The following is a 16407-nucleotide window of genomic DNA, read 5'->3' as shown; positions in this document are numbered from 1 at the left end:
GCTCTGCCGACCGTATTCGCATCGCCATGCACATGCGCACTCTCACATACTCTCAAACATGCGAGCAGCAGTGCCCCTTTCTTTCATAGAGTCAAAGAACACAAGGAGAAGACGCATTCGAGGTAGCGGAGCGACGGGCGTCCACCTAGATCTCTTTCTCTCTGTTCGAGCAGGTCACGGTTTTGAAAGCCTCGCCTGCCCCACGCGTTGCTGCTCGCTTACGCAGGGTCACCTCCTTGCCTTTTCAGCGTTCTCGCCCCTGTTCTGCCACGACCCGGGCTTGCGCCTCTCTCTGCGGTGCTTCCCATTCTTCTTTGTCTGAGACCAGCCTCTTCGCCCTCTCCTTTTTTTTCCTTGCCTCTTGCCGCTTGCCTCCTCCCCGCCCTTAAATCTGTTATCAGATCCAGCGGTGGTTGTGGTTGTTGCTTTCGCTGTTTGGGTTTTGTTGGTTCATCGATCTCGAGGAGCGAGCACCACACACAAAACGCGTCAAGTGTTTTTCTCCTGTTTTCGCATATTTGGCTACGATATACCACTGCTGTTGCTGTTGCTGATTTTTTTTTGTTGTTTGCTTGTTTGCCTCGTGTACGGCACGCCGTTCGCCTCACCTTTTCTTATTATTATTGTTTTTGTTCACTGTCAAGGAACCGACGTCCTCGTCGATCTCGCGCGTTTTTGCTCTGTTTGTTTGCTCTTCCCCGTCGCTGTTCCCTCCTCTCTGACAAAAAAAGTACAGTGAGGGGGTGAGCGTCGGTGCTTTTTTGTCTTGTTTTTTTTTCCTGGTGTGCACGTCTGTGCGTGCTCGTGTGCAATACCATTGCTGTTGTTTTTGTTGTGTTTTTTTTTGGGGGGGTTGTGTTTCTCTGTGTGCCCTTTTCGTCTCTTGGTCGTGCCAGCCTTCTCACGTCTTCCTCCGCCTCCTCCCTTGTTACATACACATAGACCGCGCATACAGCCATCTCTTTGTCGTGCTTCTTCTTTTGTTTGCTCGGTTTTTTTTTAAGGGCTTCTCCCTCTCTCTCGTCCCACCGCTCTCTCGTCGCCACCAGACACACTCGCATCAGCAGGCGAATTGCATGTGAGTGACGGTGGGTGTTACCCCATTTTCAGCTGCCCGCCGCACATACAAGCACCTCTATTTTTGTTTTGTGTGTGCTTGTGTGTGTGCGCGCGTGTCCTTCGGCCCACTGCTGCGTCCGTTTTTCGTTCCTTTCTTTGACCCGCCTTGTTGTGTCTGGTTGTTTCTCCTCTCTCCCCCTCTTCGCCGTGGTGTTTGCCGTCGTCGTTGTTATTCCCTGTGGACGGATCAGGCGACTTGTCGTCTTCGTCTACTCTCTCCTTCCCTGGAACGCCACGATTTTTCCTTTGGTTCGGCTCTCTCTCTCTGAGCTGCATCAGCGCTGTCACGTGCTCATGCGCTCGCTTATCTGCCGCCGCGCAGCTGTCGACTTTGGTGTTGGTGTCGGCGCCTCTCCCATCGCGCAGTCACGGGGCATTTACTCTTTTCATAGACTCACACGCGCCCACGCTCTGGGCTGGGGCTCGTCGTCGTTCTTCCGGGGCTTTCCAATAGAACAGGGTGGTCGCCGTGGCTACGGCACGACGGCTTCCCTCCTCAAACAACACCAGCCCACCAACGCCGGCGCTTCTGCAGCATCGTCGCGCACGAGCGGTCAGGCAAGCCGCAAGCAACCTCGGCAGAAGGCAGCGGCGGACTATGGTGCTGCTGAAGCTGTTGTGGAGCCTGAGCTAGATACCGTTACGGCGGCAGCGTCCCTGCCGCTCGCCGCGTCGTCGTCGGAGGCCGTCGTGGAAACTGAGATCCGCACTGCATCGTCGGTGCCGCGTCACGTGTCACGACAAGTCGCCGCGGGCAGGCCCAAGGCTGTCAAGCGAGGACGGAGAAAGCAGGAAGCAGCTGCCACCAGTGCGACACGTTGCGCAAGCACACCATCGGCCAACTCGGCCTCCTCCCCCTCCACGGTCTCGTCACGCAAGGGTCCCAACGATGCCGCGACCACCATACCGCCACTTGAACCTCCAGCATCGCCCCTCGTCGCTGGTGAAGACGGTATCATCGTCGCCACCACGTCGTCGCGGGGAAAGAAGCCCGGAAGGCGTGGATCGGCTGGTTCGCTCCTATCCTCGGACGCCGCTGGCAGTGCTGCCGCTGGCTTGGAGCCAACCGTGACAGTCGCTGCCAATGCTGCGCACACCGCCGCACTAACGCCGTCCTCTCTCCTCGGCTCACCGCAGCCGGTCTACTACACGCACAACATGATGGACACAACCCCCCGCACAGAGGAGCAGCGTGTCGCGGAGCGGTGCAGCATCACCAAGCTGATCATGGTATCCGGCTCCGTGTCTTTTCTCTCCACAACTCTTCCGCGTAGCGAAGGGCCGCTGAAGATGTACGTGAAGGACCTCAACCGTGCACAGGCGCCGACGCACGCCTCCGTTAGAGCGCCTGGGCAAGATGCGGCCCACAGCCAGCGGAATGCTGCGACGAGCACAGGGCAAGAAAGTGGCGGCAGTGACCATATCGCTGCTGGCACGCACACGCTTCCTGCGATTTCTGAAAAGCAGTTCCTCGAGCTGTGGCAGCGCCTCTGCGCGGAGCAGCTCGCCACCAACACTGTCTGCATCCATGTGCGTGAAATGGAACAACTGGTACCACCGCTGCACCTCCAACTGCCTGCCGTAACAGATGCAGACAAGAGCGAAAGCGTCGATGCACCAGCTGTACCATCCGGCGAAACGACGGCATCCACGCAGCGCGAGGGCAAGACGCGCGGGCGCCGCGGACGGCGCCGTGGTAGTGCTCGTGCGGCAAACCCTTTTACAGCCCCTGCCTCCACTTCAGCGCCGCCCACCCCGCCACTGCCGGCGCTTTCCCCTGTGGAGCGCATTCTCGCTTTGCAGGCGTGGAAAAAAGAGGCGGTGCGCCGCGCCGAGGAGACGCAAGCCCGCTACCTGGTGCCTGCTCACTATCACGCCATCACGCGGGTGCGCTTCCACGATCCCCACCAGACCGACTTGACAGTGGCGATGGGCAGCGGGTGGTGCAAGAGCATTGCCTCCGTCCTGCGCGCCATTGTGCGCAGCATGCCGCAAGACCGGCGCGGCGCCGACTCGGGCAGCTCCGACAGCGACAGCAGCGCCAGTTGGCTCACCGCTGAAGGGGAGGAAGACGACGGCGACAACACGGTCCCGCCTTTCGAGATGCCCGACCCATCCATGTACAGTAGTGAGGTGGTCACGCAAGCCGCCGACGACGCGCCGGCGCCGGAGCAGCCTGGCTTCCTCACCTCTCCCTACACGGTGAAGCCGCTGCTGACGGTGTGCGCGAGCTGCGTGCCGCGTCGCGAGGCGTGGATCGGCACGTGTGCACCTGGCCCATCGGCCACGTCCGCCTGTGGCGCGGAATCGGAGTGGAGTCCCTACTCGGTGAGGGCGGTTCCAACGGTGCCGCGCTACTCGACCCGCATCACCATCATGCTCGAACACGATGACATGGACCCTTCCGACCTCGTTTCCCTCGCGGAAATCAGTACGACGCGCAAGTCCTCCTCGTCCTCTGGCGCAGAGATGCATCAGTCTCGGGATCGGCAGCACGACGCCTCGGTCAGCGGCCGCGGCGTCAGTGCGACAGGGCTGCGGTCGGCCGTGCCAAACGGGAAATCGTTGTCGTCTGATGAAAAAGGCCACCCAGCCCCCAAAAAGCCGCTGCATCTGTATTGCCTCGTGCAAGATGCGGGTGAGTACTAGCTTGTATGCGGTCACGCAAGGCGAGATGTGAGGCGAAAGCAAGAATGGGCAGAGGGGCTCTCGGCGGGTGCAACGCGGAGTTGTCGCGCGGTCTCTCTCTCCGTCAACGACGAGCTCGGGAAGCAAAAGACAAAAAAAAATGTGTGAATAGCAGCGAAGCAGAGAAAATCGCATCGCCATCCCTCCACCCGACGAGCACCTATCTGCTCTGCGACGCGTGTGCATTTTCATAGATGTACTGCATGGCCCTTAACGTTTCAAGAAAAAAAATGGAGCGTGTGTAATAGAGCGCGTACATTGTTTGTTTCTGTTTTTTTTTCGTAAATGCTGGCACTGGCGGCAGCACGGGCGTGTGCGTTGTGTTGTGTGTTGACCCTCTATGTGCTAATGCTCCTTTTGTCGTTTGTTTTGTTTGTGCTCTGCTTACCTGGCAGACTACATGCTCCATCCATCCCATACATGCGTTCCTGTATGGCAAGGAGAAACAGTCTGTACGTGTGTGTGTGTGTGTTACAGTATTCGTGCGTACTTGGACGGCTCCGTTACCTACTAATGGGTTGCTGATCGAGGCTTCTTCGACGTCTCTTTCCTTGGCATGTCTTCTTTCTTTCGGCGCGTATGTTTTTACCTCACTGCTGACGGCCGTGGACGTTTCCATCTTCGTCAGCAAGAGTAAAGAAAACAACGTGAGCGGCATTCGCAGCCGCCTACCTGCCTTTCCCGTCACGCTCGTACGTGTGTGTCACGAAGTGTTCCCTTCCACCCTTCTCCTCCCCTCCCCCTCTCTCTCTTGGAGCGCCCGCCATGTGGACAAGTACGCACACGAGGCAAGTGAGACGACGGTGCGTGTCTGTTCATCTGTATGTGCGCGCTTGCTCGCCAGATCTTTTGCGTTCGTTTCACTCTCACCTATGTGGCTCGCGCGCCTCTCTTCCCTCTGTGCATGTCCGTCTGTGCGACTGGCTCTCTCTCAAGCAGTGCTTTCGTTTTGCTTCTTTCTGTTTTTTTTTGGTTCTGTCGACTCGTTGAGTTGAAGTTGTCAGAAACCTCCTTGATGTGGCATTTCTCCACCAACACCCGCTGGCAGCGCTAGGTGCCCTGTCGATGGCGCACAGTGCCGCTCGCATCCTCTTCTCCCCTTTTCCTTTATCTGTGGTGCCGTTCAGACTTGTGCATGGGTCTCTATGCGTGTGTGAGCGTGCGCTTGTGTCATGTGCGCCGCTCATTCTTTTTGCTTTATGTGTGTGTGTGTGTGCTCTCTTTGGTTGTTGCTCGTGTTGTCTGCGTGTTGTGATGCGTCGCTTCCACAAATGGCGGTCGGCGCTGGCCCCAGTGCGTCTAAAATACGTGTCGCTGTAGAAGTGCGCGGCGTGTCCTTTTTTTTTGCACCCTTGGCGGCTCTCCCTCGCCCAACGCTGGGCAGTGGAGAAAACTTTGAAACGGAAGACCAAACAATAACAAAAAAAGAAGAAACGTTGCATACCGTCATGTAGGGTTGTCATCGGAGTTGATCACCGAGTGCGTCACGCGCCGAGACGTACCCCGGTGCGCGTGCGCGCGCGCGTGTGTGTGTGTGTGTGTGTGGACGGGGGGTATGGAGAATGATGGCCAGAAGGAGGAGGCGCAGGGTAGATGCGGAAGGCTTCTCTTGCATTCAATATTCTCAGCTACACTTCATCGGGTGGCGCGCAGCCATCAGCGAAGAGTGATGACTCCCTGTTGCCGCCACAGCTGCGACGTGGTTCGTGGATGGAAACAAGGTACACACGCGTGCACATGCACGTCCTATTCGGCATTCTGTTCCGCTTCCGCTTTCCCATCTGGCATGCGACCCCATCGCCCATCCGACGCATTTCATCTACTCTACCATACGTATATGTATACGTACATATACGGCCTCTCTGTCCTTCTGCCAACGCCTATAAAAGACGAAAAAGCTCGCCGCCTCTGCCATAGGAAAGTAGCCTTACTCACTCTCCCCCTCCCTCCAAGAGAGAAGCCACACTGATCCAAGCACCCACCTTGGTCCTACCCCCCCCCTCCCCCCGGACCCGTTACCACTTTATAGTGCACCTCGCTCGCTCAGCGGCAGCGCAAACGTGGGAACAAAAATGTGGGAAGATGGAGTCCACGTCGTATTGTCGCAGTCCAAAAGGCAGACGCGCCAGCACCGCGCCGGCGGAGGACACGGACAGTAAGCCGCAGTCGCCTAATGCAAAGCCGCAGCCTGGTGTGTCGGCGTCAGCGAGTCGTCCCCGGTCCTCGGGGGCGAAAGGCACCAACTCGCAGTCGCAGCTCGGCGGGAGAAGCAGCAGCCGAGCTCGCGCCGCGTCGTCGATTCGTTCCTCGTCGCCGGCTCCCAGGGTGATCACATCTCCGCAAAAAAGAAGGCGCCAGGTGTCGTCCTCCTTGCCCCCGGTGCGCGTCAGAGGCAAAAAAGGAAGTGGCCGCGCTAAGATGGAGATGTCCAAAATCACTGCGGATGCTCTCGCTTCCATCAACCACAGTCTATTCATTAAGACTAACTTGTCAGCAAAGCAGATGAGCAGCCGCGTCATGAAGGAGTACCTGCAAGCGCACCGCGCCGGCGCGCACAAGATTGAGAGCCAGTCGGCGGAAGAGCGCCAAATCATCTGGCAGAGCTTCGTGGATGCATCATACCTTCCACACAGTCACGAAATTCAGCGCCTAGTGAGCTACGTCCAGCTGATGGAGTCGAGATGCCAACAGAAGCTCCAGCACGCCCAGACAGTGACCTCCTGCGCCCTGAATAGCATTCAGCAGCTGCTGCAGCGTGTCACTGACGTGGGCACACAGGTCCGCAAGGACACCGACGTGCTCGCGGAGAAACCGGACGTGCTTCTTAGTTCAGCAGGCGCTGAGGTATGGAGTCGGTCAGGGGTCAAAGCCGGAAGCGCTGCCTCGGCAGCCATGCACGCGCTCGGCAGCCCAGTGCGTGATGTGTGTGGACTTGATGCAATGCTTTCTGATCCTCATCCACCGGCGTTTCGCATCTCGCAGGCGGACCGCGATGAGCGAGAACGACTGAACCGCATCTTCAACAGCGTCCTCGAAAGCATTGGCGCCGACGAGAACGAGAGGAGAGTCAGTGGTTCGTCGTCCAGCACGTCGCCCACAACCCAGGCGGCTAATGGGTCACCGACACAGTCCACTAAAGAGTGCCCGCCACTGATGATGGGCAGCCGAGATGATGAGGGCTCGGCGCCATCCACCCAGTCCTCCTCACCGGTCTCACCCTCGACGCGTCGGCAGTCCTGCCAAGACGATCTGGAGTGCGTTGATGAGAAACGCAACGACACCGCTCTGAGCGATCGGCAAGCGGAGCGCACGCAGTATGTTCTCGAGCTGCAGCAGAAGCTCGACGCGGTTGGTGTGGCCTTTGTGCAGCTCATGAATCGCGTTCAGGTGCAACACCAGCAGTACCAGCACACGATCGCCGCTCAGAAGTCTGTACTCGACGCACAAGCCACGCGACTAAAGCTCGCCGACGATGTCCTTCGCGACACTGCGGCACAGGGGGCCATTGAAGCGCTGAGCGCTGTGGCTCTCGCTCAGCAGCTCTCGTTGGAGCTGCGTGAGAGGATGGAAATAAGTGAGAGGAACATGAACGCAGCTCTCAAGGCACTCATCGGGCAGAGCGCGGAGGTATGCTTCGACAACGGTATCCTGCAAGAGTACAGCTCGCTCGCCACCAAGAAAGAGAACTGTCTCAGCGCGTTCATGTCGCAGATGGAGCGGCAGGTAGTGGAGCAGGCTGATGTGCTGTGGAAAGCGCGACAAGGTGTCGCGAAAATTTGGCAGCTGCGACTGCAGTGGCAACTCCCGCACTCGCGCGTGGCGGCAAGCGAGTCTGGTGCAAGTGTGAGGGAGCCTGAGGGAGCTGCTGGCAATCTCGCACCCCTTCCGCCTCCGTACAAGGCCCGATTGGAAGAGTGTGATCGAGCAATCCTTCTAACGTTCCTCGAACGTCTCACTATGCATTGCCCCGACGCTACTACGCATTTGATTGCGGCCCTTGATGAGCACGACGCCTTCTGCGTCACGCACCCGAAAGAGACGGCCGCCTCGCGAGAGGACCTGGCGCGCACGACTGCCGTGCTGCAGCTCATTCAAAAACTGGACGAGGAAGGGCGGCTGCACTGCAGTGCGCAGCACACGGGCGAAGCGCTTTCTGTGCGTCTTCGTCGACTTGTCGAGCAGCATGATGCCTTCATCGACTTTAACGAGGCCTATGCGCGGGCGCTGGTGCGGCAAGCGGATGCGGAGCGGCGGCAGTACACACCGGACGCTGTCGCCTTCTTCGACTCCCGCACGCCTGTGCCGGGGCTAGAAAGCGGCACCGCGAGTAGGCGACTCGCACCTGTGAAGGCGCAAGCAATGTTTGAAGGTCACAGCAATACCGCTGCGTCATGTTCGGAAGCAGCGGCGACCTCCGATGCGGAGTCCACGAAGAATTCGCCGTCCCGGCCAGCCATGCCGTACCTGAGCCTGTGGGCACGCAAGCAGCGGGAGCTACGAGCGCGGCAGTGCGAGACGGGAGCCATGAATGCTGGCGTGGGCAGCAACACCGTCGGCGCCATCGTGGGCTACCTTGAACGTCGCACGCCACATCTAGCTGCGGCGACAGAGGCCGCGGCGTCCTCGGCTGCCTTGTTCGAATCCGCGCCGTCGTCGACGCCGCCGCGGCTGCACACGGAGCTGAGCGCGTCCGCCCCCACGTGTGTTTCCGCGGGTCTGCCCCTTCCACCGGTTCCGCCGCGCAAAGGGTTGGCATCGTATGTACTATCCACGTATGGTTCGACACCGGAGAGCACCGAAGGTGATGCTGGCACTAAACGGCAGCAGCATACACAGCAGGCGGAGCGCACAGCCAAGGCAGAGAAGCACAAGGCTGTCATGCCCTTCCGCGACGGTGATCACCAGTTCATTCATCGGGGACGTGAGATCTTTATGCAGCTGGACTGAGTGCAGGATTCACAGAGAAGCGGTGGCGGTCGCGCGTGCGTGTCGAGTGATCGAAGGCAACCACGCACGAGGGGGCTACGCCAAGCGCTCACCGATGGGTGTCTCTTTTCGTCTTTGTGGTTTTCTTTTTTTTCTCATGCCTCCGCCTCACTGTAATGTCTCCCTCCCTCCTCCCTCATGACGGAGTAAATGGTGGTGGTGGTGGTGGTGAGGGGGGCATACGTCAGTGCGTGGTATCACAGGGCCCAGCGTGCCCCCAATCTCTGTGTGTGGGGAAGCCAAGCCTCTGCTAACCCCTGCTAAATGCCCAGCCACCTCTGGTGGTGACAGGGTCAAGCGCCTACGACGTAGGGATGGCCAGGGCGATGTATGGCTACCGATGTCGGCGGCCATGTCCTGGATCGGCGTTGCGTCGGAGCGACCTGCGGCCGTGCACACGCTTGTGCCATCCATGTGATGGGCATCGTGTCCGTGCGATTCGAACGTATCTCACCCCCCCCGGCCCTCGCACTGCCTGCTGGTGCGGGGAGCCTGAGTGTCACCCCGCGGGAGATGCACCAGGGGTGGCGGCCGGCATGATGGGAGCCGCTGTGAGGCGACCTGCGATGCGGGGGCGGTGCTCTACGGTGACCGAGTCGGCGCATTGCTGCGGCGCGTGTGTCCAGGGCTGTTTTGCACCACCAGGCGTGGCCTGTGACCGGCCAGGGGGCGGGGCCGGGTGGAGTGGCGTTGAGCGCATGCTACATGTGAGCGAATGGGCACGTTGAGTGCACGAACGCTCACGCGCACGCATATGTACTGATGTATATGCTTCATTCTGTGTATTAGTGGCTCCCCCTCTGCTCTGCTCCTCCTCGTCGCTTTGGGTTCGAGAATTTGTTTGGTATGTGTGGGGCGGGGGGAGGGGTGTCTGTATGTAATCTAGTTCGAGCATTTGTGGGCGACGGGGACTTCAGCCACGAGCCTGTGCCAGCACTCGGGCAGCAATGCTACTGGGTTGTCCTTGTTTGTTAGTCATCGCGCCATCGTTAGCGTGTAGCAGCGGAGAAGGGGAGCCATGTCGATTCCCATACGCATGCGCGCATGTCCGTTTATCTCTCTCTCTCCTCCTCTTGCTGCTACAGGAGTGCATGTGCATTAGGGAACGCGGCAGGACGCTCACACGCACACACACACACACACACAACAGCGCACCTTCGCATCGAATAGACGGTTCGCTGCACATGGCAGGCTTCTCGTGTTGGTCTTGCCGCGTACGCGTGTTGTTGTTCTGTGCTCTTTCATTTTGTCTCCTCACCCCCACCTTTGGCATATATATATATATATAATGTACACGTGGATATGTACATCGGTATGTATCATCGCATCGCCGCCATATCTGCTCTCGTAGAGTTTGGCAGCAGTGTTGCACCTGAGCTACGGCATTGGTGACAACAAGGGGCTACGCGAATGTGCGGCAACGGGAGGGGTGTTTGGCTCTCCGACACTTTGCCGGCCACTGTGCGCTGGCACCTCCGCACTTCCCCTTTTTTTCTTGTGCAGAGGAACGGAGTCGCTCGCGATGGCTGATGAAAATGGGCGCGCAAAGGGTCAATCTTCCGGTGCCCGCGCACTCGCCCTCTCTCACATTCATTGGCGCGTCTACTTCCTGCTCGCGTCCGCTGCTCACCATTACCCACCCACACCCATTCTTTTCGCTCACCCATTGTCCATCCTTGAGATGCCTGCCGTGTGGCAGCAACGTTGGCTTCTGTTGATCGCCGTCAGGAGAGACACCTTCGGAGCCACGCGCGCACACACACACGCACAATCTTCCATGGATCTGGGAGGCTTTGCCTCTTTACACGAAAAGCGAAAACAAAAGAATCGATAGGCAATGCAAAACGCCCATACAACTCCATCACTCCCGCACGCCACGACTATACAGATTGAGGAAAACATCGGCAACGGTCACTGGTTTTGGCTTCATAAAAACAGCACAAAAAAAAAGATTCACGGCACCGCCGCTGCAGCCTGGGCCCTGCAGCTCTAGCTCTCCCCCATCGCGCCCATCCGCCCCCTCCATCGTTCGTCGCACACCTAGCAACCCCTGTTTTTGCAGTCTTGCCACAGCCGGCATGTACAGATGCACACGAGTGTACTGCGGCGTACTTGCCGTTCTTGTGGGAGAGCTCAAGAAGGTGCCGGCGTACGTCTTCTACAAGGCAAGGGAAGGCGCCAAGACGTATGTCGGCTCCGCATCCAAAGCGATTGAGTTTTTGAAAGGAGAGGACCCGAACGAGGACCCGGTCATGCGTGGCAAGCGCCGCCAGCACAGAGAACTGTACCAGGCCGTCCTCCGCGAGCAAGCTTCAAAGGCGCAGGAGGATGCGGCGCAAAGGCGCGCCAATCTGTCATGGAAAGAGAAGCTGCAGCTCTCCTTCAAGGAAGCGAGAGAAAGCGTGGCGCAGATGACGTCGGCGAAGGCCGGAGTGATGGCGCTGCTGCAGCACTGCACCGCCTCGCACACGGCCGAAGTGGCGCTGGAGCAAGGCATCGATGTCAAAAACGTGCAGATGGTCTTTGAGAAGGCGGCGGCAAACAACTCGGTTGGCGTCGAAGAAATTGTCGTTGGCTACATCGATGCACCAGGCGCCTCGCACGAGGAGGTGATGGCGTTCGCCGAAAAGCTGCACAAGGTCTGCCCTGTGGCGAAAAGCATGCATATCGAATGGCGCCAAGGCAGCGCTGACTCGCGCAGGCACGAAGATGGCTCCGTCCGCCGCGCCGATGGGCTGCACTGTGAAATGGAGCAGGCGGCCAGCGGTGTGGAGTGGGCTGAGAGGCGCACCGGCGGCCACCTCGGTGGTCCCTCTTCTGCCGCTGACGCCGCATTGACGACAAGTGTCGAGAGTATGCCGGCAGGGATGCCAGGCTCCCGAAGGGCTCATTCGTCGATGTCGAGTTGGGCGGCCCGAGGCGGCGGCAGTGGCAGCCTGCGAGACGACGAAGACGAGCTGCATTTTCCCGGCTTTGAGAGAAGGGGCGCAGCTTGGGATTCCACGCGCTACGGCAGCAGCCGTGCCAAAGAGCCATCAACGGAGACGAGCGCTGCTAGCTATCCGCCACCGCCACCTGAATCAACGTCTGCCGCGACGACACAGCCGGGGGCATGTAGCAGCGACCCGGCTTCCTCCTCGCCGTCTCCGAAGCCCTGAAGCAGCTCTCATCAAGCAACAAGGCGGGGAAAAGAGCGAATGACATGCGCGTCGGCACACCCAGTTGCATTGTCGAGTCACAAGGCTTTTCTTTGTGCGTATACGGTGTTTGGCTCGTGATGTGCACATAAACGTATGTGTCGGTTGTGGTGATGGTGGTTGCTTGTGTGTGTGGGTGTGTGTATGTGTGCAGCGGGTGGCTCGCGCTCCTGATCCCGCTGACCGGAACGACACATGAAACGCATGTCCCAACTTTTGTGTTCTTCGACGCTTTTGTGGTGTTAGTTGGCTTTGTCGCACCCCCTCTTCGCGCCTGGCCTACGCTACCTCTGTTCCTCGTTCCGGGTCGCAGTGTCCATTCACAGATGTGCCGAGCACACATACATACAGAATGAAAGAAACGTTTCTTGCTTGGGCCGGTCGAAACGCCTGGATGAGGTGAACGCACACACATGTGCGAATAAGCGGCGCACAGTGATTGCGGTGGCTTTCTTTCTTTTCGTTATTGTGCTGTGTCGTGGCCTTTAAAGAGGATTTTGGAGGGGAGGATCAAAGGAAGCAAGAGTCTGCGACCGGCGTATGTACTGCACCGAGAGAGAGAGAGACGCAATGACACTTACGCCTCCGGTCGCTTGTGTGCAGACAGGCGTACGATTCGTCGGTGTTTCCTCCCGCCTCCCCTTTCCTCATATTTGTGCGCTCTATACGCATCCCTCTCGCGCCGCCCTCCCCCGTGCTCATGCCTGTGCTCCAACTGGTGTCCTCTCCCTCTCCAAGACCCTTTCCCCCCCCCTCCGTCTCTGTCTGGTCCAATGTGCGCACGGGAGCATTTCACAAGTGTACGCAAACGTCGAAGCGAGAAGTTGTACGAAGGCGCCTAGCCGCGACGCCCGAGACAGCCGACGGAGAGACGGAGAGAACGCAGTGGGCACAAGCAAAGAAGCAAGGCTCTCTCTCTCCCTCTCCAGTTGTGCGGCTCACGTACGTGCCGCTGTCATCGCTCTGTGGCGTCTCTTGTTGCTTGCTTGTGTTTTCATTCAGCACAGCGAAAGGGTCGGTCTGTCTTGGAGGCAGTAATCAATCGAAGTGAATCGTGCGGTACCGTGTGTGTGCGCGCCACTGCAGGCCGCCCTCGCGGCTTTTCTTCTTTTTTTTGCCGTCTTTATTGGTGGACTCTCCCTCTCTCTTCCATCATCCCCTCCCGCACCGCACCGCCACCCCTTTTTTGTTGTTGCTGCCTTGCGCTGCGCCGCTTTTTCGTCTTTCCTTGCTTTGCTCACGTCTTCTCCGTTCATCTTCGTATCTCTACGCCACCCACGTCCCAAGCAAGCCTCCGCTCGTGCTGGAGAGCGGTGCCAACTCTGCGGCTGGCATTGCACATCCCTATCTTTCTCTCTCTTCTTATATGCACAGGAGAGAGAGGCTGGCGCAGACCGCTCCATCCGCTGGATCGTCAGCAAGCAGAGGGTAGCCGCATACACGTATACACGCACACACACGCTTGAAAATGGGGTGCTGCTGCTCACGTCGGAAAAGTCAATCGAACAGCCCCACGGCGCCTACGCCGCCTGACATGCAGCGCTGGAAGGGCAAAGCAGCGGAGCGCACCACCAGTCCGGCTAGCAGGGCCGTCGCAGGAGGAGGCGCAGGGGCGGGGGCTCCGGCAGAGGAGATGAGGGCGCGCGTACGCAGACGGGCATTGCAGGCACTGGTCGAGTCTCTTTGCGCCGGTGAATCGAAGATCCCCACGATGAAGTGGCGACGGCAATATCTCAAAACACCTGGCATTGGCCCTGCCGCGGTGTCTGCCATTGCGAACCACATCCAAGGACTGCCGGTGGTCGTGTCGGGCTCTGTGGCGCCTGCACCACAGCCACTTGAGAAGCGACCGCGGCACCACATCCGCACGCTTGACATGCGCGCGTTGCACGCCGGCGACGACGGCTTTGTGGAAATGATGAGTGCGCTGCTGGGCGACACGCTCATCGAGAACGCAATCTTCGCTGGTAACAATATCACCGACGACGGTGTACGTCGACTTGTCAGTCATATACACAGGTACAACAGTACGCCGACGGTGAACAGTGGCACATCAGCTGCCGCAGCAGCAGAGACGGCTGGGGGCAGTGTGTCACAGAAAACACTCCCATGCAAGCTGAAGCTGCTTGCGCTCACCGATAATTTTATCACCTCGGAAGGCATCGCCACCTTTACCACCGTGGCCCCGCTTTTCCTCTCCCTGGAGCAGCTCGAGGTGGGTCGCGGCCAGAGCGCTGGCGGTGGCGATGTCGACGACGTCCGCGACACCCTCAGTGCACAGCACATCGCAGCCCTGTCCACGTACATCCAGCGCACGCCAAAGCTGGTGACGTTTCTGTACAAGGGAAACGGCAACTACTACGCCCGCAACGGCTTCACGCCGGATGGGATGACCGCGTTTGTAGATGCCGTTGTTGGTGGCAGTGCACTTAAGGAGCTGTACCTGCAAGAATGTTTCAGCACAAAGCCGGGCATGGTAGGGCCTCTCACGGTGCAGGCCCCACGAGGCGGGAAGAAGGCCGTGACAGCTGAGCCCGATGACTCGTGGGCACCAGAGAAGCTGCTGCAGCCGATGCAGGCGCTTGCCACAGCGCTGAATGCTTCGTCCAGCAATTTGTCCACACTTATTCTCCGCTTTCCGCTCAGCGACGAGGCGGTCCAAGCGCTTTCCATCGGCCTTGCACAGGCGCCGCACCTGCTCGACCTCAGCCTGCGCGGCTGCGACCTCTCGAGCAAGGCGCTTGGCGTAATCGGTGACGCACTCTGCACAAATAAAGTGCTGCGCATGCTCGATGTCTCCTACCAGTCCAACACGATTGCCCACCCCGCCTTCATGGCGGAGCTGCGCAGTTCATCAAAGCGGCGGATGTCCTTCATCTCGACGATGGGCTACACCGCGGCGGAAATGGCGCGGCACGACCTCAGCAGTGGTGGCTCTGAGGTGCCCTCTCGCGAGGAACGTCAGCACCCGCTTCTCCCTATCATTCGCAGCCTTCACAAGAACCGCTCCCTTTCGCAGCTTGTGATGCTAGGGGTGAACATTTCGACGGATGACATCGAGGAGCTGTGCGCCTGCATTGAGCGCAGCGGCAACCGCACCCTTACAGAGGTGTGGTACACCCGCGCCGGCAGCGACGCGCTCGACATGAAGCTGGAGGATTTCCTTGCATCCAACCGGCAGCGCGGCGCCGGCGGCAGCGCCGCAGCGGGTGGCGGTGCCTTCGGCTGCTCCTCTTTGGGCAGCACCTACGGCGCGTTAGCGTTGCCGGTGAGCAGGTCGAGCGGCACATTGTTCCCTGACGCCGCCGTCTTGTCGGACAGCTCCGAGTCGCCGACGAAGTCGACAAAGGAGCGCTACTCTTCCGTGCGCAACAGAAAAGGGGACATCCCTCACGGACTGGTCCCCTCTTTGGTCTCTATCCCTCACCACCCACTACACAACGGCGGCAATCCAACCATGAGCGATAGGGGAGGTTTGGCAGATGTGATGAACGGCGATCGTCGGACACCGCCGTCATCGCTTGAGAGCACGCAGACTGCCCTGAAGGCGGTCACGGTGAACACGAAGATGAACGCGGCAACGTTCGCGGCCGAGAGCGCCTCACCTTCACAGGTGGCGGTGTCACTTCTTTGTAACGGTTGCGATGCTTCCGTGGTGCGACTGAGCTCCACGCTTCGCGTGAACGGTGGGGACAAGAGCTGTCTCAGTCTACACTCAGGAGACATCACCGACGACGCGGGCACAGCGCCGTACCACTCTCAGATGCCTCCAGAACGGCGAAAGAAGCAGTAGAGAAGAAGTGCCGGGAAAGGGACTGCGTCATTCATGCAACGGGTGTGCATCACAGGTGAGCGGGTGGCGACCCCTCCGCCCTCCCCCCCCCCTCTCTCTCATGGTGTTATGCACTTTTGCAGCGCTTCTGTTCCATAGTGGGGCCGACACACCTGTTTTGCTCGGTCACAGGTGGAGTGTCCTGGGTCAAAGTCTGCGCTTTCTTGCGTGGCACGTCTCTCACGGCTATGCTGCTCTTCTGTTCCCTTCTCATGTCACTCTACCACCACCACCACCACCCCTCTTCCGCCACTCGACTTTCGCTTGCATGCGAATGGCCGCTACTTCTGAACGGAACCCACCCCGCACGCTCGCGGACTCCGCCTCTCTTCGCCGTCTATCACACCTCTCCGGGAATCACCCTGTTTTTCTTTCCTGGCTACACTATAATCAGGAGCAGCATATAGCGGCGCGCATGACAGTGTGCAGCAGAGCGCCTCAGCATGCATCGGATCCCGTGTACGGCTACACGTGTTAGTTGCTCGCTCTCTTTTCTTACTGTTTCTCCTTACATCTCGACTACCCCCGAACCCCTTTTTTCGTTTTTTAGTTTGCGTGTTTTGTTCGGCCCCTCCACCACCCCTT

At 59.0% G+C, this 16407-nt stretch overlaps 4 protein-coding genes across 4 annotated transcripts; all 4 read left to right on the top strand.

Moving 5' to 3' along the window:
- Positions 1-1413: 1413 nt before the first annotated feature.
- Positions 1414-3768, top strand: LINJ_34_1430 (conserved hypothetical protein; the record flags this gene model as incomplete). The annotated part of the gene is made up of 1 exon (XM_001468477.1): positions 1414-3768. The coding sequence occupies one exon, from the start codon at positions 1414-1416 to the stop codon at positions 3766-3768; it is 2355 nt and encodes a 784-aa protein (XP_001468514.1).
- A 2121-nt stretch (positions 3769-5889) lies between these two features.
- On the top strand, positions 5890-8754 carry LINJ_34_1420 (conserved hypothetical protein; the record flags this gene model as incomplete). Its single annotated transcript, XM_001468476.1, has 1 exon — positions 5890-8754. One exon carries the CDS (start codon positions 5890-5892, stop codon positions 8752-8754), a length of 2865 nt encoding a protein of 954 aa, XP_001468513.1.
- A 2117-nt stretch (positions 8755-10871) lies between these two features.
- Positions 10872-11951, top strand: LINJ_34_1410 (conserved hypothetical protein; the record flags this gene model as incomplete). Its single annotated transcript, XM_001468475.1, has 1 exon — positions 10872-11951. The coding sequence occupies one exon, from the start codon at positions 10872-10874 to the stop codon at positions 11949-11951; it is 1080 nt and encodes a 359-aa protein (XP_001468512.1).
- A 1672-nt stretch (positions 11952-13623) lies between these two features.
- On the top strand, positions 13624-15783 carry LINJ_34_1400 (conserved hypothetical protein; the record flags this gene model as incomplete). Its single annotated transcript, XM_001468474.1, has 1 exon — positions 13624-15783. The coding sequence occupies one exon, from the start codon at positions 13624-13626 to the stop codon at positions 15781-15783; it is 2160 nt and encodes a 719-aa protein (XP_001468511.1).
- Positions 15784-16407: the final 624 nt, after the last annotated feature.

Source organism: Leishmania infantum, chromosome 34 (genome assembly GCF_000002875.2).
Source record: "Leishmania infantum JPCM5 genome chromosome 34".
NCBI classification, from domain to species: domain Eukaryota; phylum Euglenozoa; class Kinetoplastea; order Trypanosomatida; family Trypanosomatidae; genus Leishmania; species Leishmania infantum.
The sequence above is the reverse complement of the archived record's forward strand: the minus strand, read 5'-3'. Positions and strand labels throughout refer to the sequence as shown.